Here is a 22,659-nt window from a genome sequence, read left to right on the forward strand (position 1 = left end):
GGCAGGTGGCAGTAACAGCGGTTCATGGTGTCTTGCTCTTGACTTCCCCAGAACTGGGCACTGGCAGTGTATAATAATACTGGGTCACACTCAAGTTAGTTTGTGAGGTGGTTGTCTCGTACTTAAAAACATTTTCCTACAGAAAGAATGTTAATTTTCCAGACTAATTCCATAAGAACTGAATGACCCGGGGCGCCTGGGTGGCTCAGTGGGTTAAGCCGCTGCCTTCGGCTCAGGTCATGATCTCAGGGTCCTGGGATCGAGTCCCGCATCGGGCTCTCTGCTCAGCGGGGAGCCTGCTTCCTCCTCTCTCTCTCTCTCTCTCTCTGCCTGCCTCTCTGCCTACTTGTGATCTCTCTCTGTCAAATAAATAAAAAAAATCTATAAAAAAAAAAAAAAAAAGGCCTAAAAAAAAAAAAAAAAAAAGAACTGAATGACCCACACTTGGTACAATTAAACGTTAGTGTATGAATCATAAGCTTTATTGAACAACCCCATATTTCCTAACATTGCTTCTGAGACTATTTCCTGTCTTTCCATCAGAATTGATCTCCCCACTTATAGCAGCAGGCATTAACTTTTATTTATTTATTTTAATTTCCTGTAAGAGGTTTAAAGAAGGCGAGGGATAAGTCCTATTGCAGCCCAGGCTGGCTGTCCAGCAGTGTGCTCATAGTCCCCTGGCCCTCCCAGCCTCTTGGTTGCACCAGCACTTAGCCCTGCCCTTGTGTCTGCAGACCGCCAGCACCCAGTCCGTGCCTGATGGCATCACAGGTGTGTCCTAGGTAAGCAGCACGGGCCTGTCCCAGCCTAGCCGCCGTGCTTCCAAAATGTCCTGCTCTTCTTCCTGCTCTCATCTTTTCTCCTTGCTTGCAAGTTCCCCTAAAGCAAACTTGATATCTGCTCCTTCCATTTTTCTTTTTGCCTTCATTCTGAAAATTTCTCAAGACCTCCCAAGCTTTTAATGCCATGACCATTTCTTAGTCATGTTCGGCCTGGCAAGCTTTGACCCGGAGCAAGTTACTTACTTTTTTTTTCAGAGACTCAGTTTCTTCACCTGTAAAATGGGATTAGTAATATTGCCGCAGTCACGCATATGTGCAAGGAGGTATTTAGCACAGTGTGTGGTCTAAGGTAGGTGCTTGGTTTCTCCTAATAACTTTGAACTCTTCCCTAAGCCTTATGACCTACTCGTGACTCCCCTTCTTCCTTCCCTTCCCTGTTCCATCCTTCGTACCTTTAGTAGTCAATACATAAAGATGATGGGTGAGGCAGTTCCAAAAATAACTTGGAAATGAATAAAAGAAGATTGCCTTCTGAGAATCTATTAGTAAAATTCACACAAATTGGGAGACAGGAATAAGCCAAGAAATTATGTAGATGTTTGATGGGATGATTTGCTGTAATCTTATGGATGTGGAATTAAGTATGTGACTTGACTTCATAGACTAAAATCTAGTCAGTGTATCATTTCCTTGGAAAAAGACTATATACTGAAGGTAGATGGCAAGCCTGTTGCATAGCAAAAGAAGCCCATATATCCAGAAGGGTTTGCGTTTATCATCCCATACTTACCCAGGGGTGGGATGAAAGAACTATTGGGTCTTTGTGGCAAGTTATACTCATTGTGGGCGCCTGAGTTCATTGCAGTCAATCGTACAGCATCAAGAAACTTGCCAGTTATAGTTTGATTTCCTTTGGAGAGCAGCCACAGATATGTGCTAGTCACAGGTCATAAATACACATGCTTATGTCAGTTGTTTCCTGCTCAGATTAGGGTATCCTCTTTCTTTCGTGAGCTTATTAGTGTAAAGCATTCTGCTTTTTTTTTTTTTTTTTTTAAGAGATATTATTTATTTGTTTGACAGGGACACAGCGAGAGAGGGAACACAAGCAGGGGGAGTGGGAGAACCAGGCTCCCCACTGAGCAGAGAGGCTGATGCGGGGCTGGATCCCAGGACCCTGGGATCATGACCTGAGCCGAAGGCAGAGGCTTACCAATTGAGCCATCCAGGCACCCCGCATCTCTGCTTTTTGTTTTGAGGCATTGCCTACCAGTGAGGACCAGCCTCTCAATATTTGTGAATTATCAAGTTGGACCTACACCTACAACCTACCCCCCAAACCCTCTTATCTGTGACATTTGCTTGCTGCAGTCTCTTCAGGAACCTCTGTCACCACTCTTTAAAAAAAATAAACTTTATTGTTTTTTATTACATCAAAAGTGATTTGTGTTATTTGTAAAGTTTTTTTGGAATAGAAAATAAAAACCACCCATAGACCCACAGCCATACCTACTTTGTGGTTTTTTCCCAAATCAAAAACTTTATTAAAGCAGTGTAAATTTGGGAAACAATGGATATTAATCAATTTCTGCATTTTATTTATTTCCCCCAAGTTTTTATTTGAATTCTCGTTAGCGGACATGCAGTATACAGTATAGTGATTCAGCGCTTGCATACAGCACCCCATGCTCATCACAAGTGCCCTCCTTAATCCCCATCATCTATTTCTCCATCACTCCACTGACCTCCCCTCTGATGACCATCAGTTTGTTCTTTATAGTTAAGAGTCTGTTTCTTGGTTTGCCTCTCTCTCTTTCCCTTCCTTGGCTTGTTTCTTAAATTCCACATATGAATGAACTCATATGTTATTTGTCTTCCTGACATAATACTCTTGAGCTCCATCCATGTCATCGCAAATGGCAAGATTTCATTCCTTTTTTATGGCTGTGTAATATTCCATTGTATATATCTCCCACATCTTTATCCATTCATCAGTAAATGGAACAGACACTTGGGCTGTTTCCATAATCTGGCTATTTTAGATAATTCTGCTATAAACATCGGGGTGTATGTATCCCTTTGTTTTTAATTTTTTTGTTTAAATTTCAGTCAGTTAACATACAGTGTACTATTTGTTTCAAGTGTACAGTATAGTGTACTTGCATACAACACAGGATACAAAATCAATGTATAGAAATCTGTTGCCTGCCTGCCTTTTCTTTTCTTTCTCTCTCTCTCTCTCTTTTTCTCTCTCTTTCTTTCTTTTCTTTCAAGAGAGTGAGTGGAGGTAAAGACAGAGGGAGAGACTTAAGCAGGTTCCGTGCCAGCATAGAACATGACATGGGGCTTGATCTCACACCCCTGATACCATGACCTGAGCCAAAATCAAGAGTCAGATGTTTACTGAACTACCCAGGTGCCCCAGAAATCTGTTGCATTTCTATACACCAATAATGAGGAATCAATCCCATTTACAATTGTGTCAAACATACTAAGATGCCTAAGAATAAACCAAACCAAAGATGTAAAAGATCTGTACTCTGAAAACTATAAAACACTGATGAAAGAAATAGAAAACACCACAAAGAAATGGAAACATTATATGCTCATGGATTGAAAGAACAAATATTGTTTAACTGTCTATACTACCTATAACAATCTACACATTTAATGCAATCCCCATCAAAATACCAACAGCATTTTTCACACAACTAGAACAAACAATCCCCAAATTTGAATGGAACCACAAAAGACTCCGAATAGCCAAAGCAACCTTGAAAAAGAAAAGCAAAGCTGGAGGCATCGCAATTCCAGACTTCCAGGTTATAGTACAAAGCCGTAGTGATCAAAACAGTATGATACTGGCAGAAAAAAAGACGCAGAGATCAGTGGAACAGAATAGAAAACCCAGAAATGAACTCACAACTATATGCAATTAATCGCTAACAAAGCAGAAAAGAATATCTGGTGGGAAAAAGAAGTCTCTTCAACAAATGATGTGGCGGGAAATGGCCCACTTTCTTAACACTGTACAAAAATAATTTCAAAATGGATTAAAGACCTAAATGGGAGATTTGAAACCATAAAGAGAACACAGGCAGTAACTTCCTTGATATCAGCCTTATTTTCTGTTCATTTTTCTTCCCTATATACTAGATACATTTCAAATAGAACTTGGCTTACATTCTACACATTGTGTTACATCTTCTCTTTCTCATTTAATCTTTATCTCTTTCTAGGTCAGATCCATTCTTAGCGACCGCCTTGTTTTCCAACCCCTGAAAACTTTTACCAGTTCCCCTATTGATGCATTTTGGGGTCATAACAGTTTTTTTAATATTATAAATATCTGCAGTGAGCATACACTTGTGTACATTTCTTTCACTCAGCAAACACTGGTTGTGCACTTACTGCATATTAGGTATTATGTTAGGCGCTATTTGTACAGTACTGAATGAAACATGTCATTTTCACCCCGCGAAGGTAGAGCTCAAGTCCCATTATCTACCCGGGAAAGAGACCACAGGCTGGCACGCAAATACCGGGGGGCGGGGCCTGAGGTGCTGGGTGCGCGCGCACTCCAGCTGCCAGTCAGGTGACTGCCTCTCCCTGGCAACGGCTTGTTTTTAGCAACCGGCGGCGGTCTGGCGGTGGTCCAGGAGGAGCTGCTTGGGGTGGGAGGCACGTGTCATGAATCCGCCGGGACCCCTGGGGGTCCTGGAGGAGAAGGAGGAGGAACACTTGTCCACCCCGATTCTTGGGCCGTCCATAAATTCTGACAACCCTCAGGAGCGGATCCAGGCCCGGCGCCTCCGCATCGCCGCGCGCCTAGAAGCCCGGAGGCGGTGAGCGGGGCGGTCTGGGCGGGTCCTCAGCGGGGAAGCCCCGGGTGCCCGCGACGCAGGGCGGGGGCGAGGCGGGCGCTTTCCCCTGGCGGGAGGCTCTGAGGGGAGCGGCGGGCGGGCCCCGCGTGTGAGCCGAAAGATAATCATACCCTTCTTAGGCCAGGGTTGTTGCACCTGTCCGTTCACGGACACAGTGGGCTGTCACGTACCAAGAGGCACCTGCATGATCTTCTGAATTCCTGAACACCTCTCTGTGTGACAGCGCTTGTACCTTGCCCTGGTGGCCAGGGTCCGCCACCCTACCAAGATGGTGACTTCTTGTCTCCTGGCCATTTGGATGCAAGGGGCCCAGAGAGGTGTGACAGTGTTCCAACAAAACTTTACTTATGGACACTGCAGTTTGAATGTAGTATGTTCACATGTCACAAAATATTCTTCAGATATTGATCTTATCTTCTGAGATCATTTTAAAAAGATTTTATTTTATTTATTTGACAGAAATCACAAGCAGGCAGAGAAGCAGGCAGAGAGAGAGGAAGAGAAGCAGGCTCTCTGCTGAGCAGAGAGCCCAATGTGGGGCTCAAACCCAGGAACCTGGGACCATGACCTGAGCCGAAGACAGAGGCTTTAACCCACTGAGTCACCCAGGTGCCCCCAGAGATCATTTTTTAAGAGAAATTTTAGGTTTGCAGCAAAATTGAGTGGAAAGTATAGAGATTTCCCAGTCCACTACCTGCCCCCACGCATACGCAGCCTGTCCCACTATCAACATCCTCCAGAGTGGCACATTTGTAACAAATGATGACACATCATCACCCTATGTTCATAGTTTACATCATGATTCACTCTTGGTGTTCTATGGATTTTGACAAATGTAATGACATGTGTCCACTATTATGGTATCATACAGAATAGTTTCATTGTCCTAAAAATCTTCTGTGCTCTGCTTAGTTATCTGATCTTTTTTTTTTTTTTTAACCATTTAAAAAGTGTAAAAACCATTCTTTGCTTGTGAGCCCTACAAAAATCAGTGGGTCATATTTGGCTTACAGGCCAATCTGATGTAATGAATCAATGTGATGTTGTTCTGCGGGATATCCAGATGGTCCTTATCTCTTCAGACTATATTTTAACTGAGATCAAGAGAATTAACGTGACCCTGTAAGTGTTTGGGTTATACGAGTAAACATTATCATCTGTCGGACGTAAATATGAATGCAAAATGTGCTGCAAAATGTTTTTGCAGGGACCAGAGTGGTGATCTAAATGGAGACTTGATCGGGATCACCCCTCCTGTATCCTTGACATCCTTAAGGGTGACACTAATCCCCCCCCCCCCCCCCCCCCCCCCGCTTAAGGGTGACATCCATTCGGCCTTCCCTGTCATGATAGCTCTTACCCATAGGCCAAGGACTTAATGTGGGAGTTTCTCAAATTCCTAAGTATGTTGAGATCACTCTGATTGCTCTTTGAGGGAAGGGCTTGGAGAAGCCAGAAGTGTAATTGAAGAGAGCAGTTAGGAAGCCGTTGCATTGGTCTGGGGGAGGGATGAAGTTGGTCTGGTAGGATTGGAGAGAAAGCAGATGTGCTCAAGACATGTGTTAGAGCTTCAACTGCCTGGATTTTCTGATTGGGGATATGCTGGTGGAAGACGGGGAAAATGCAACAATGGCTAGAACAGCTGGGTAGGTGGTAGTGCCTTGTACTGAACCGATAAAGCTACGGGGGGAAGTGAGGCAGCAGGATTTGGAACTCAGAGAGTTTGGCTTTGGACATATTAAATGAAGTTGGATTTTGGAAGACATTAAAAATGACATATCTATTAGGCAGTTGGATATGGGTCTGAAACTCAGAAGAGAATTCTGAATTAGAGAGGTCAATGCAGAGGGTCAACAGCATTATGATTGTATTGAAAACCATAGGAAAGGATTGACTTACACTGGAAAAGAGGATAAAAAGATGAGAGGAGAACTCACGCCAAGTCCTAGGAAAGCTGTGCGTTTAGAAACAGAGAGAAAAGGGAACACTGACAGAGGATTATCTCCGTGATCTAAAGATGCCATCAGTGGCCAGTGGTGCTGCTGGGAAAATGAATATGCAAGGTAAAGAGGTGGACCAGATGAATTTAACAGCCTGAGCTGGGGAGTTTTTAAAATAATAATAGCCTGAAAAGGAGAGTGTTTTCTTCTATTGAACTTTGTTTAGGTAACCAGGCCAATGAAAAAAAAATTTTAAATAAAATTTACAATATGAAATAAGAAAACAGGGACAGATCGATACCTTTTAATTACATTACTGTATTTTTGGGTGGGAAAGGGAGGAAAAACATGAAGAAGTGTTTCCAAAAGAATTCTGTGGGGCTTAGAGAATGATTACATGTAGAACGACAGAACTGAACTAAACAGAGTTCAGCTTCTTCATTTCAATAGCTGGGCTGTTGTTCATGTCAAATCCCTCTTTTTTTTTTTTTCTTTTAAGATTTTACATATTTATTTGAGAGATAGAGAAAGAGAGAGCACAAAAGGAGAGGGAGAGGGAGAGAAGCAGACTCACCAAGCCGAAAGCCTGACACAGGGCTCCATCCCAGGACCCTGAGATCACAACCTGAGCTGAAGGCAGACGCCCAACTGACTGAGCTACCCAGGAGCCTCATATATCAAATCCCTCTTGTGCTGGGAGATGTAGTACCTTGAGGGTTAGGGATTTACCCTGTGCCTAACTGAGCTGGGATCACAGAGCCGTTTTAAACATGCCCTTAGAACACGTGTGTGCAGCTTAATCTGTGTGTGTCACAGGCCAACTGTATTCTTCGTGTTCTCTGAATTAACTTCCTTGTTAAAGGATAACACATAGAAAGTTGCTGTATCGAAGCCTACATACATGTTTTTTTCCTTAAGATTTTTTTCAAAGTAATCTCTATACTCAACGTGGGGCTCGAACTCACAACCCTGAGATCAAGAGTCTCATGTTCTTCCAACTGAGCCCGCCAGGTGCCCCATACATATTATTAAAAGATTAACAGTAGCTGTAGAAATTGTTTAGAACTTAGATTAACAGAAGATTTTTTTCAGAAAGGAGTGTTCTGTCACTGACCTTGTTTTGTTGTTGGCACATGTTAATAATAATACACAGACAGACTTTTAGTCCACTGTATCATTTTTATTTTATTTATTTTTCATTATATATATATCTTTAGCGTAACAGAATTCATTGTTTTTTGCACCACACCCAGTGCTCCATACAATACGTGCCCTCCATAATACCCACCACCTAGCTCCCCCAACCTCCCACCCCCGTCCCTTCAAAACCCTTAGATTGTTTTTCAGAGTCCAATGTTTTATTTTTTTTTAAAGATTTTATTTATTTATTTGACAGAGAGAAATCACAAGTAGGCAGAGAGGTGGGCAGAGAGAGAAGGAAGCAGGCTCCCCGCTGAGCAGAGAGCCCGATGTGGGGCTCGATCCCAGGACTCTGGGATCATGACCTGAGCCGAAGGCAGAGGCTTTAACCCACTGAGCCACCCAGGCACCCCACACTGTATCATTTTTAAATGATCTGTAGCCCCCTTGATTGTCTCTGGTGCCCACCACCCTAAGTGCTGGGGCCTCAGTATGCCATTGAGGTGTAGTTTTAGAGAAGAAGCTGTTAATAGAATCCAATGTCAAATAAAAATAAAGAATGGGTTTAATAGGCTAAAGCTCCTGAGAATCCCAGTCTCTACCATCTCAGTTGAAGTTTGAAATTCCTGGAGATGTGACTCCAGTGTAAGGATGGCAGATGGAGCACATACATTTATCTTGGATCTCTATCAAAACTCCATTAGCGTGACATTTAAAGGGATTAAATAAAAAAGACATAAACCCAAAAAGTCAAGCAAAACAGAAGGGACTCAACAGCAACAACATTTGGAAGCTGGGAAGCATAAGGACAGATGGTAAATGGTCTCTCAGATTCAAGACTATGGAAATATAAACCAGCAGTGAGGAAAGCCGAGAGCCCCCCGCTTGATTTACTCTGCAGTAAATCTGCAAAACACCAGGAAATCGGAAGCATCAGGTTCAAGAGGAAGTAGAGATGAAGAAGGGCACTAAAGTGGAAGTAGAAATGAAGAAGGAAATAGTTGGATGCCAGGAACCTTTTCCCCACCTTGCACAAAAGATGGGAGGTTTGGAGGAAGTAAATTAGAGGATCTACAGTTTGGGGGGTGCTGGGCAGAGACGAGGCAGAAACACTGTACTAAACACAGTGGCCACAGGCACACTGCCACTGAGACCTTGTAGTCCTTCTGGCTGTTCAGGAAATATGGGCAAGTTGGAGCTTCGCACACAGGCAGGAGACTGAAGTCTCTCTGGAAAATCTGACGAGCTGCCAAGGAAGGATTTAAAGACACCGACGTTCAGAGTTGCCCACCAGGCGATCCAAGTAGATGGTCCTGTGCTGAAGTTCATTGTTGTCAAGCTGCATGCTTGCATTCAGAACTTCCTTCAGCTCTCCAGTCTTTTATTTTTTTCTTTATCTTTTCTTTTTTTTTTTTTTTTTTGACAGATTGAGATCCCAAGTAGACAGACAGGCAGGCAGAGAGAAGGGGAAGCAGGCTCCCTGCCGAGCAGAGAGCCCGACACAGGGCTCAATCCCAGGACCCTGGGATCAGGACCTGAGCCAAAGGCAGAGGCTTAACCCACTGAGCCACCCAGGCGCCCCCTGCTCTTGTAGCCAAGGATTTCTAGACTTCCGAGGAAAGTCTTTATCATGAAAGGTAGACACCAAAATGAACACACAGCAAAAAGTAACTTAGAGGAACTTGAGACTCTGTAGGGAAAAAAGACAACAGTACTACATCAAAATGGCTATCATTCAGACAATCCTTGGAGAAAAAAAGAAATGATATTGCAACCACAGAACAAGAATAAGATGCTGTTAAAGGGGTGGTGAGAGAACAAAATAGAGCTCTTGGAGATTAAAAAATATGGTAGAAATGGAAAACTGTAGAAGGGTTAGGAAATAACGGTCATGGAGTCGCCTAGAAGGTAGAGCAAAAAGAAAAACAAGCGGGGAGAGAAAAAGATTTTTTGAAATTAGAGGACCAGTCCAGGAGATCTAGACTCTTTTTTTTCTAGATCCATAAAGAAAGGGCAGAGGGAACAGAGAGGAGGAAATGATCACTGGAAGTATTCAAGAAAATTGATCATAACTGAAGTTTCCTGCTTGGGGTGGGGTGGGTGGGGAACGCCAGTCTGAAAATGTTCAGCCCAGTGGAGGAAAGAAGCCCCACCCGCGGGCACACCATTTAGAAAGTTCAGAGCATTACTGAAACACCCAAGTTTGGCTGCCCATTGCTCCAAACGCCAGTTGAAAAAAACTCAAGAGGTGAGTTTTTTTTTTTTTAATTAATTAATTAATTTGACAGACAGAGATCACAAGTAGGCAGAGAGGCAGGCAGAGAGAGAGGGGGGAAGCAGGTTCCCCGCCGAGCAGAGAGCCCGATGTGGGGCTCGATCCCAGGAGCCTGGAATCATGACCCGAGCCAAAGGCAGAGGCTTTAACCCACTGAGCCACCCAGGCGCCCCATGAGACAAGTTTTGATTGGAAAGGAATATGAGCTTTATTCAGAGGGCCGACCATCTGTGGAGAAGGCACACTCTTGTCCAAAAACCAACTCCGATGTATCTGCCTGAAGGTTTTTGGAGAAACTTTAGGGCAGTTAATCAGTAAAAGGGGAGCACAATGGTGTTTAACCTTTCTTGATTGCGGGCAGACTCAGTGGTGCCAGCTACAGACACTATCCTGGTGCTCAGAGGCTGTGTATTGTGCCCTGTGGGTGTGTGGGGGAGTGGGGAGGTTGTGCAAGTGGGTTTCTTACCGAGGCTTTTGAGGAAACAATGCAATGCCTAATCTATAGATACACAAAGAAAGGGTTAGTTAATCAATCATGTGGGCTAAAAATGCTTGCTAAAACTTGAAGACGACTCATTGGCCGGATGGGCTGAGACAGGAGTTTCAGGAGCCTGGAGAGCCAGAGGGGCCTATAAGTTTCTGGAGTGAGAACAACTGTCACATCCAAGGAAAGGATTAAGAAACACAGTGACTTCAAGGTTTTGAAATAGCAACACTGGAAGGTAGAAGATACCGCAGCAATGCTCTCAAAATTCTGAAGGAAAATGATAGCCAACCCCGAACCCGAAATCCAGCCAAACAATCTATGAAGTGCCAATTTTTTAAATCCGAGAAGGGACTTTGTTTGGTCAGGAGGTGGGGTATTCAGTAAGATGGCGGCTCCAAGGAGATCACGTGGGTGGGAGCCCCAAGGAAGCAGTTTCCTGAAACTGAGGTAAACCTGAGGAGGGAGAAGTCTCTTTGGAGTTGACTCCTTTGGAAAATATGCTAGGTCAGCAAGCAAAACGAAACAAAGCAATAAATTTCTAGTATCCCTGTTAAAGTAAACAGAACAGGTGAAATTAAATTTTGTTGTTTATTTAACCCACAATGTAAAAATTTTCTTTTAAATTGTAATCAGTGTCAATTATATTGAGGTATTTTACTTTGTTTTTTATTCAAGCCCTTCAAAAATCCATGTAGTCTATTTTATACTCATAGGACATTTCAGTTTGGATCGGTCACTGGGGGTCAGTGGCTCCCTTCCTTGGACAGGGCAGTGCTAGGAAAGTCAGAAATGCTAAGTAAAAGGCAGCAATGGAGTTCCAGTGAAAACTAGGTTAATAAGAGTTCTTTCTCTTTCTGAAGCACTGGTCTTTGCTCCAGGAAGTGGAGCAACTGGAATGATTATTTAGATAGAGTTGGTTACTTAATTGGTGGTCAAAGTAGAAAGTCAAGAGAACAAGTGCATTTTGTGTGATAGTGGGAGATCCATGAACCCAGCAACTTTGGAAGACGAGTGGAATGGAACACTTAGTTCTCTTAGCAATGGCCAGGAGTAGATTGAATAAGAATATGGAAGTGCATGAAATGACAAGAAAGAAAATGGGGTTTTCGTTAGACTTGGAGTTGGCAGGGAGCAGTAACTCAACTCTGTAAGGGCCTATTTAGCCAGAGCGGCTCCATCTCAGTTGAACAGCCATTTTGTTGTTTATGCAGTAAAACTTAAACTGACCCCACCAGAGGACTTACTTAAAAGCAAGTCCGGGAAACTAGTAAAATATGGTTGACCAGTCCCAGGTAATAGAGCCCAAATACAAGGGCGAGTCAGGCCAGGTGGAGACATCCAATCAGTGGGGCACGCATACTGTTTCCCTAGCTACCAAGGAGTGTGGGCCCCGCCTTTTGGGTGCCAGTTCTGACCAAGGTGATAGGCTAGTTCAAATATCTACTATAGGGTGAATCGTAATTCAATTGGCCACCCGTGTGTGACCTAGCATGACTGTGTAGCTTTCTCTGTGTGTTACAATCTCACTGGCCACCTGTGTGTGGCCAGGCTCTACCACATGGCCTTTGCCCTTTAAAAGTTAGTCTGTAAGGCTGGGAGGGTCGCTCTCTCTGTAAGAGGCAGCCCTGAATGTTTGGCTGGATTCCCGATGCTTGGTACGAAACAAAGCTTTTCTTGAACTTCGCTTGACCTTCGCTTTGTATCACTCTCGCTACTTTGATCATGGACCTAACAACTCCACATTTCAAAAATGCTGTAACACTGTAGAGCAGAGCTGAACTTTGAACAAAAGGAGTGGAAATGGAAGTCAGTATTAGAAAGAAATCAAGAAAGAATGAGACAGAGAGATCTGTTTGTTGCACTGCAGATGGGGTCCACAGGATGGTTTCATTTTTCTCGTGCCCTGGGAGTCCTCGTGGCCAACTGTGTGCCCGAGGGGAGAGGGGCCTCCATGTTGTAAATGAGATGGAGATTGGTGGGGTCATTCCCCCATGCATCCTCTAAAGAAACCCATAGTCTGGAACCTTATGTTACCTCCTCTTCTTTGGTCTGATTTTCTGATTAACACACACACACACATACACACACACACACACACACACAGGCTATTAGTAAAATTCATGCTGTGCAAAAATAAAGAGAATCGAAATCCTCAGTTAAATTCCCTTCTCTTAAATAGCTATTGTCATCTGTGGTCATATGTCCTTCCAAAAAATTTCCATGTATATATAAGCCTATTTTCAAAAGAAAATGTATATTATACTTTCCATATTGTTCTACAACTGGCTCTTTTTACTTAACTGTCGTGGATGTCTTTGTATACTGCTAGAAATTACATCATTCTTTCTATAGGCTACAAAATATTTTGTTTCTTTATTTTAAAAAAGATTTTATTTACTTATTTGAGAGAGAGACAGAGAGAGCTTGAGCAGGGGAGAGGGAGAAACAGACACCCTGTTGAGTGGGGAGTCCAGACTCCGGACTTGGTCTCGGAACCCAGGGATCATGACCTGAGCTGAAGGCAGACAGACACTTAACCGACTGACTCACCCAGGTGCCCCCCACTCCAATTTTTTCTTATGTTGTTGTCTCGTAAGCTCTGAAACAGGTGGGTATTAGCGAGGGTTAATATGTGTGTAGGAATGTTTCCATGCTTCTGCTAGTAGAGTCAGTGCTGTAATAATCATCCACATGCAGATTTCTCAGAGTACTTTCTGCAGGGAATTCCTGAAGGTTGGGTCAGCCTTACCGAGTCACCTTTTATTTTATTTTAGTTTTTTATTTTATTTAATTTTTTTAAAGATTTTTTTTTTTTTTTTTAATTTTAGAGACAGATCACATATAGGCAGAGAGGCAGGCAGAGAGAGAGAGACGGGGAAGCAGGCTCCCTGTTGAGCGGAGAGCCCGACACAGGGCTCGATCCCAGGACCCTGGGATCATGACCTGAGCCAAAGGCAGAGGCTTTAACCCACTGAGCCACCCGGGCACCCCCCAAATCGCCTTATAGACAGGTTGTTATACTTCACATCCCTGGCTGTGGTGTGGTGTGAGTAGTTGGGCACCCATGCCTGATGTTATCAACTACTTATTTATTTATTTATTTGAGATTTTATTTATTTGTTGGAGAGAGAGAGATAGCACGCAAGTGGAGGGAGTGGCAGACAGAGGGAGAAGCAGGCTCCCTTCTGAGCAAGGAGCCCAATGCAGGACTCGATCCCAGGACTCTGGGATCATGTCCTGAGCCGAAGGCAGACACTTAACTGACTGAGAAAGCCCAGGCATCCCATTATCAACCTTTTAAATCTTTTCTCATCTGGTATGGAGAGTAATGATACCTTACAGGCTTCTCAATTGCATTTCTTGTGTTTTATGTGAAGTTGAACGTATTTTCAAATGTCTGTTTGCCTGTTGTATTTCCCCTGTAAATTGCCTGTCCACGCATCCTTTGCCAGTTTTTCTAATTGTTATTTTGTCTTTTTTGTATTGATTTGAAAGAGTCTGTTCTCTTTTCTAGATGGCAAAATTTTGTCAAGTATCTTTTATGAGTTTATCCCTTGAATCAAGGAGAAGAGTTTTAAATTTTAAGAAGTAAAGTCTCTCAATATTTTTATTTTTTTTTTCTAGCTTTGGTCTTATTCTAAGATGGGTTTTCTCCTGTATTTACTTATAGTGTTCTTATGATTGTGTTTTTTAATATTGAAATTTTTATCCATATGGGATGTATTTTCATATATAGTATGATGCACTATGGAAACTCTAAATATAGAATCCACATACTAGAAATAACTTTAGCTTCTCTACTTTCTCCCATCACAGGGAAGCACTTGGAGAATATTTAGATGGGAAGAAAGAGAGTGAGGAAGATCAAAGCAAGAGCAACAAGCAGAAAGAAGAAAGCAGACTGGTATGAGCTGGGTGGCGTATGGTCCTATCAGCCAGGGACGCTAGCTGGGTGTGAGGTCATGGTTTTCATACTTAGACCAGAAGACTCTCAAGAGGGATTGCGTGTTCCTGCTTTTAGTTAGGCAGAGCGAATTTGAATCTTTCCCATTTTGAGAGCTGTCTAGGAGTGAGCTTTCATTTCATCCTGTGAGCTGTTCATTAGCACAAATCAAGGTGTTCACGCTGCCCATTCAAGGCCTTCTGTTTCCGTCCTAACGTCAGTCATCTCTCCCGCCGATACCCACCTTGGGCCTTCACTCTGGCTTGGCCGATCTGCTCACTCATCTCCAGTGGGGGCTCTGCTCGTCCTGTTCCACGCCTCTTATCTTCCGGGGTGCCAGTCCCTCCCTTACCCTCCTCCCCGCTGTCCTCTACCTCCGTCTTCTCTCCTCTCGTCAGGATGCCTTCCATCAAGGCCATCTCAAGTCCCAGCTCGAGGGGACTGCAAGTCCATGATTTCTTCGCAGCCCAGGCTCCTTTAATTCACACACCGGGTACTTCTCTGTGCCATGTGTTTCATTTTAGACGTTTTCTCCCTTGTAGGACTTCCAGTGTGTGTGCCTGCATGTCCGCAGCAGAGCTGTAAGCTCCGTGAGAGCGAGAGCCTCTGCGTATACCTGTGGATAGTGCAGGGCTTGTACTCAATAACCACTAAAAAGAAAGTCATTGATTGCTGTCCCATGGCAATGCCAGGGCTCCTGGAATGTTTAATAAAGGATTTGGAACAACAGGTGCAGGAAGAATGAACAACACTCCCAAACAGCAAGCAGGACTGGCAAAGTGCTGCATTTAATGAACTGTTAAATGAATATCCTAGGGCAGCGGGATGGTAGGAATTGAGGGAAAGAAAAGGGCTGCCCAAGTGGGCCTGATGGGGAAAGGTTACATGGAGAAAGTGGGATTTGAGCTGCATCTTGGAAAAATAGGTGGGACTTATAAAAGCAGAGAGGAGAGAGAGCATTTCTGGCAGAAGTTGAAGTACACTTACTGTGAGAAAAAAAATACTCAAGTTACTGAAATGTCCTTATAGAGCAAAGAGATCTACAGAGACACCTGAGTGAACTGTACGGTACTGGGTCAAAGATAAGATACCTTACGGTGGCGGGAAGAACACTGAGCTGCGGTGTGTTCTTGGTCCCCATCTGGTGCTCATTGTGACGTTGATGTGTCCTGCCTCCTGTCTGTACTGGGGTCACTTTGTCGAAATGTCGATCATCTCTGAGCATGGCTGGGTAGGATCAAAAGGATATTGTATATAATCTGGAACCTCCTGATATAGTTTATACTGCTATGGTCTTGAAAATATTGATACAGGGTTCATCTGGAGCACTCTTTGAGTGTGAACCCGAAGAGATAATGTTGCTTTCATTAGCAGCTTTTCTTTTCTTTCCTTTTTTTTTTTTAAGATTTTATTTATTTATTTGACAGAAGGAGATCACAATGAGGCAGAGAGGCAGGCAGAGAGAGAGGAAGGGAAGCAGGCTCCACTGAGCAGAGAGCCTGTTGTGGGACTCGATCCCGGGACCCTGGGATCATGAACTGAGCCAAAGGCAGAGGCTTTAATCCACTGAGCCACTCAGGCGCCCCATCATTAGCAGCTGTTCAAGCTTCCTTTCACTTATGACTTAAGTCCTGTAAAGTGTTGGCATAGAAAAGAAATGTATAAAATGTATAAATACCAAATGCTGCCTTCTTTAATATCAAGATATTAATAACTGGTTCTGCCATCAGACTTCGACAGGAAGGGCCACTGTCCTTGGCCCCACCCCTTATCAATCATTTTTACTTGGTGATTCTTTTGTTTCCTACTTAATCTTGCTCCAGTTTTATAAAGATATTCTTCCAAGTTTTCTCTTAGAAGCTTTATTTTTGTATCATGTACATTTTGGTCTGTAGTCTATCTTGAATTGATTTTTGTGGCTGGTGTAAAGGTAAGGTTCAAGGATGCTGTGTTGTATATGGATTTTTAATTGAACCAGCACCGTTTATTGGAAGAATCACCCTTTCCCCCACTGCACTGCAATACACCTTTGTTGTGAGTCAGGTGATCACATATGTGGATTTGTTTCTGGATTCTCTGTTCTGTTTTATTGGTCTACTTGTCTGACTTTACACCAGTTCCACACTATTTTAACTACTGTAGCCTTATGATAGGTCTTGACATCTGGTGGAATAGGTCCTCTAAGTTTGTGATTCTTCAAATTGTCTTGGCTATCCTTGACCTTTTTCATGTCCATATAAATTTTACAATCAGTTTGTCAGTTTCCTCCAAAAAACCTGCTGGGATTTTTAAAAGTTTTATTTATATATTCTAGAGAGAGAGCTGTGGTGTGTGTGGGGGGAGGGGGTTGAAGGGGAAGGGGAAGCAGAGGGAGAAAGTCCTCAAGCAGACTCCCCCCAAGTGTGGACCCTGATGTGGGGGTCAGTCCCAGGACCCCGAGATCATGACCTGAACTGAAATCAAGAGTCAGCCACTTAACCCACGAGCCACCCAGGTGTCCCCTGCTGGCACTTTAATTGAAGTCAGATTGAACCTATAGATCAATTTAGGAAAGAATTAATATCTTACCAACGATGAGATTTACAATCCATGAGTATAAAATATCCCTCCACTTATTTAGGTATTCTTTAGTTTTGTGAACAATGTCTTATGCTAAATTGTGTAAGACTGATGATTTGCAGACCTGTAGCCCTGGAACAAATAATACATTATATGTTAACAAAACAAAAACAAAAACAATGTCTTACACTTTGCATTGAGGCTCTAAGTGTTTTTTTTTTTGCTTATATATAAAAGTACAAATGGTTTTTTGTATAGTGACCTGATATTCGCAATTTTGTCAAATTCTCTTGTCAATTCTAATAGTTATCCTGTGGTCTCTTTTGTTTGTGTGTTTATTTTTTTTTTACATATGTAATCATATCTGAAAACAACAGTTTTATCTTTTCCTGTGTCTGTTGGTCTGTTGGTGACTGTAACATTTTCAGTTTTCCTCTGAGTCTGAAATACTTGATTCACAAATTTCTGATGTTTGCATTGTCTGAGCAGAAAATAGATAACTGTTCAAAAACTACTGGAAAGCCTTTACTTTCTTAGGCATGTAAAACCATTTGGTACAAGTGCTACAACTGTGGCCATTTAAAAGAAATTCTGGCATACCTCTGGATATTGGGGTTAAGGCTTTCATCCTGTATTCTTTAAAACTGCATTTCCAAGTGTCTTTAGGAGGGCGAGATGAAATAGAATCTCTGATTGTTTCAGTGACTCCTTCGTATGGAGAAGCTCGTAGGTTCTTTGTTCAGAAACAGTTCGAGAGCCGGAGAATTTTTAAGTTCCAAAACAGACTTAGAAAAATGTAGGCACAGCCTAAGGGTACCTGAATTTTTGGTTGAAATCCTGTCATCACCCAAAGGTCAGGAGTGAAGACACTGATGTGGAATTCAAGGAGGGATTTATTTATTTATTTACTTACTTATTTATTCAAGATTTTATTTATTTGAGAGAGAAAGAGAGCAGGAGCATGAGCACATGAGATGGGGGAGTGCAGAGGGGCACGCAGACTCTCTACTGAGCAGAGAGCCTGATGTGGGGCTCGATCCCAGGACCCCAAGATCATGACCTGAGCCGAAGGCAGATGCTTAACCAACTGAGCCACCCAGGCACCCCTAAAGAGGGATTTAGAAGCGGGGCACCAATAGCAAAATTGTTGAGCTATTAAGGGAGGCAGCGGTGGAGCCTGAGTGTCTGGAACAGAAGACGCCATGTAACAGTAGCTTAAACAACATAGAAGCTTATTCCTCTGGCTTCCTTAGTAGTTCAGAGCATCAGGACACTGTCCAGGGCTGATGCGGCAGCTCCTCGATGTCGGGGACCTCATCTTCTTCTGCCATTCCTTCAGTGGCTGTATGTGCTCACCGTGTCATACCAGAGCACCACACGCTGGCCCCGGAGAAGGGGGGAGATGCGGCAGCAGAGGACAGGCCTTTTCCCTTCAATGCATGAGTCAGAAGGGGCACACATCACTTCTGCTCAGGTTCTGTCAATCAGACTGTATTCTAGCTGCCAAGGAGTTTGGGAAGTTTATCCATCTTGGTAGGTCCAATGTCCAGCTAAAATTGGGGATCCTGTTTCTCGGAGAGGAGGAGGGAATGGATGTGGGAGGATGGTCGCCATTGTCTCTACCTCACCTCTCCCACTGAATTCTCAGAAAAGTGCCTGGTGGTGTCAGTCGCTTGGGGGGTCTAGGGGCGAGTGCTGAGATGTGCCTCAGGTATCTGCCAGTGTGCTAGCCAGCTGGTCCCTAGTCTAATGAGAATAAGCCACAGTACCTCCAGAATCACATGTGCTATTAAATCACAAGCTCTGATATCACATCCCCAATATCCTGATGGAAAGAGATTGTCAAGTACATGCTACTCTTAAGGATCTTAAGGTTGCTTTTGATTCCCACTTGGCTGGATAGAACAGCTATAGACAGCTGTGCAAAAGGTTTCTAACTTAATAAATTCTTTTTTTTAAAAGATTTTATTTATTTCAGAGAGAGAGAGAGAGGCGAGAGAGACCATGAATTGGGGGGGGGGGGGGGGAGGGGGGGGCAGGCTCCCCTGCTGAGCAGAGATTCCGAAGCGATGTAGATCTCGATCTCAGGACCCCGGGATCAGGACCTGAGCCGAAGGCAGACGCTTCACCGACTGAGCCACCCAGGCGCCCCTCTAACTTCATAAATTCTTTGTTTTCAGAAATTGAATAAACTGCTGCTCTGTGGCACTGAGTTGGTGACGAATATCCAGGTGGCTACCGATGTCAGAGAGCTCCGCAGGAGAGTGGAGGAAGAGGAGATCCGGCGCCAGAGGTGCGGAGGCCCCGCTCTGCAGGGCGGACGTGAGCACGGCTCTCCCACGGCTCCCCAGAGTCTCCCCGACCGTTGGGAAGTGGCTGTGTCAGAGTCAGTCCAGCAGAATCCCCTTAATGCCCTTTAGGAACGAATCTCCTCCTTCCCTCCCTGCATTCCTCCTTTCTTCCCGCTTCTTCCACGTGGCCCTTTTAGCTCGTCTCCGCAAGAGCACGGGGTTAACAATGTTTTTCGGTGTTCAGCGTAAGGAGTTCCTTCAGCACCTTTACTAGCTTTACCAGTAGGCAACTGGTGATTTTATTCTTGTGACTTCCCACGGTCTGCCTTGGGTTGTACCTAGCAAGAAATTGGCAGATTTCCCAGCCACGCCAAGGAGGTAGGCTGTTTCCTATGACCATGGAGGAAAAACTGAAGGTCTTCAGCGGCAGACGTATAGGATAAATGGAAAATAGAGACGTATAGGATAAACGGAAAAACTGAAGGTTTTCAGCGGCAGACGTATAGGATAAATTGGCAAGAAGACCTGGCTGTTGTTTTTCATTTTTTGAGGCCCAAAGTCAAGTGAATTAATGTGCTCTGTGCTACTAGCTCGGAAGGGAGGCAAGAAGGAGAGAGGGGAGTGTGAGTTTAAGTTGTGACTCCTGTCTTGTAGGGCTTGGCACTCTTGTCGGGAGGCAGCCTCCTACAATGACAGTCTGTGAAGGTAGGGAGAGAGTCCTGGCGTATGTCCTAGTGGCCATTCTTAGGGGGGACCTCACCTCTCATCCTCACGCTTCTCCTCAGGCTGGTTCCCTCCTCGGTACACTTCATCACAGAGTCTCTTTTGGAATTTCTGGAAAGGCCATGCCGATTTTCCATTCCTTAATGGTGGAGTTTCCCTATTTTCATGGCTCCCTGGTTTTTTTTTTTTTTTTAATTTTTATCTATTTTTAAAAATTTCTTTTCAGTGTTCCAGAATTCATTGTTTATGCACCACACCCAGTGCTCCATGCAATACGTGCCCTCCATAATACCACCACCAGGTTCACCCAACCCCCCACCCCCCTCCCCTCCAAAACCCTCAGTTTGTTTCTCAGAGTCCACAGTCTCTCATGGTTTGTCTCCTCCTCCGATTTCCCCCAACTCACGTCTCTCCATCTCCTCATGTCCTCCGTGTTATTCCTTATGCTCCACAAATAAGCAAAACCATATGATAATTGACTTTGCTTGACTTATTTCACTCAGCATAATCTCTTCCAGTCCTGTCCATGTTGATACAAAAGTTGGATTTTCATCCTTTCTGATGGAAGTGTAATAATCCTTAGTATATATCGTATGGCCCCCTGTATTTACTGATGATTTGGGAGAGGAATGGTCACACACCCGAAGTTATGTCGATAACCAGAAACAATCATATGGGTACCCTTTGTTGAACGACTGCTGTGCCGAGCGTCATCTCACCTAACCCTGGGAGGAGCCGTAGGAAAGTCAGTGCTTTCATCCTCCCTCTTATGGAGGAGAAAAATGCAGCTTGCTGTGGGTCATGGACTTGTCTCAAGTTGAGAGTCCATTAGTGGCAAAGTCAGGCCTTGGTCACTGGAGTTGTACAGCTTGTCATGGAAGTATGTGACAGACTGTTGATCTGCACGCGTATGTGCGTGTGTAAGTAGGTATAGCTTTAAGGTCCATCTGCTTTTGTTGTGGGTCACCTTGTTTATTTGGCCTCCTTGCTTCCAAGCACTGCTTAAGCTAAAAGAAGATTCCTCAGAGGCTGGTTTGGTTTTGAGCGCGGGGTGCGTGGGAGCAGTGCTTGAAGCCCTGGCTTGGTATTTCAGACTCTCGAGAACCGGCCTGCTTCAGCAGGAGACGGCTTCCCCAGCTGGGCTGGCATGGCCACTGTGTTTGTATCCACAGACTCGAGAAGCTGGAGAACGAAGTGAAGACCAGCCAGGACAAATTTGATGAAATCACTGCAAAGTGGGAGGAGGGCAAACAGAAGAGAATTCCCCAGGACCTGTGGGAAATGCTCAACACCCAGCAGGTGCACTGTGCTGGGCTGATCGAGGACAAGAACAAGCTGATCAGCGAGTTACAGCAGGCGAGACTCCCGGCCCCCGACTCTGCTGCATGGGCTCAGGCTGGGGGATTTGACTGGCTTATTGGTTTGCTCTTCCTGAATGGAAAAATGAGGAGGTGTCACTTCACGACTCAGATTATTGCACAATTCAGGCAATAAATTCAACCAGAAGGAAGAGCTTTGGAGAAATCTGAGAATTATTGGTGACCTTAGAAAGATGCATGCGATTTTATGTTTTCAGTTAAGGAATGGCATGTAGTCTGCAGTGGATAGAGTCCCGTGTTGGATCCTGGATCGCCATTGCTCTGCTGGGGGCTGTAAGCTGCCTGGGAGCTTATAAAGAGGTTTACAGCAAGTAGTCACAGAGGGTTTGATCGCCGGCTGCTATGTCCGGCTTTGCCCCTAGCTGAGGCCACTGTGCTCCATCCGCCTGTGCTTTCTCCCTGGCATCCTCAGATTCTTCCGAAGTGACTTTCTCTGTGTATAGCTGTGTATTCCTAGCATTCACAGATACTGAAGAGCGAGGTCCTGGGGGAGTGCGCTTGGCACCTCTTCCCTCGGTCTTATTTGGTTACCAACTTTCGGTTGCTCTTCTCTAGGAGTTGAAAACAAAAGATGACCAGTATGTGAAGGAATTGAAGAAGCAGTCAGATGACATCTGCCTGCTGCTGGAGAGAATGGAAGAACAAGTGAAGCACGTGATGAAAACCTTCCGTCAGGAGCTGAATTACATTGAGGTAATGGTGCGGTAGAGTTGCCTTCTGCCCCAGGTTGGCCGTGACAGACACAGGTGTCTTGTCCTGTGATGTCAGCCCCTTCACTTGTTTACCCATTCATGCACTTGCCCAACAACTATTCATTAAGCACCTACTATGTGTCAGACACCGTCCCGGGGGCTGTGGATACAGCTATGAACTAAACAAAGTCCTCGAAGAGATCTGTATTCTAGTAGGAGACAGATAGACAATAAACAGATAAACTACTAAATATATAGTTGGACAGGTGGTAATAAGTGCTCTGCAAGAAAATAAAACCATGGAGGGATAAGAAGAGTGGAGGAGAGGGGTGTGTGTGAGCTGTTTATTTGTTGTATTTATGGCAGCTGGGGGTGGGAGCATGGGAAAACAGGTTCAGGAATCAATACTTTAAATTCAAATGAAATGTTAAGGCTTGACACTGAGACTGGCCTTTCCAGAATGGAAGAGAGCCAAGAGGATTCCCACCATCTTGGATTATTATAGACTCCTCTCTGCATTCCTTGGCCTACCTCTTGTGAGCAACGCGTTCCTTTGTTTCG

The 22,659-nt window shown here is 44.2% G+C and overlaps 1 protein-coding gene across 2 annotated transcripts in view; it reads left to right on the forward strand.

Moving 5' to 3' along the window:
• Nucleotides 1–4,377: 4,377 nt before the first annotated feature.
• DRC1 (dynein regulatory complex subunit 1) overlaps nucleotides 4,378–22,659 on the forward strand; it is a 41,339-nt gene continuing 23,057 nt past the window's right edge. The window contains exons 1-5 of one of the 2 annotated variants that reach the window (XM_059405291.1): nucleotides 4,378–4,630; nucleotides 14,328–14,415; nucleotides 19,194–19,306; nucleotides 21,200–21,383; nucleotides 21,962–22,099. In XM_059405291.1, the coding sequence (XP_059261274.1) occupies nucleotides 4,476–4,630; nucleotides 14,328–14,415; nucleotides 19,194–19,306; nucleotides 21,200–21,383; nucleotides 21,962–22,099 (678 nt within the window). In that variant the 5' untranslated portion in view covers nucleotides 4,378–4,475. The remainder of the gene's footprint in view (nucleotides 4,631–14,327; nucleotides 14,416–19,193; nucleotides 19,307–21,199; nucleotides 21,384–21,961; nucleotides 22,100–22,659) is intronic. The other variant, XM_059405290.1, reaches the window with a different exon arrangement.

Source organism: Mustela nigripes, chromosome 7 (genome assembly GCF_022355385.1).
Source record: "Mustela nigripes isolate SB6536 chromosome 7, MUSNIG.SB6536, whole genome shotgun sequence".
In the NCBI taxonomy this organism is placed as follows: Eukaryota; Metazoa; Chordata; class Mammalia; order Carnivora; family Mustelidae; genus Mustela; species Mustela nigripes.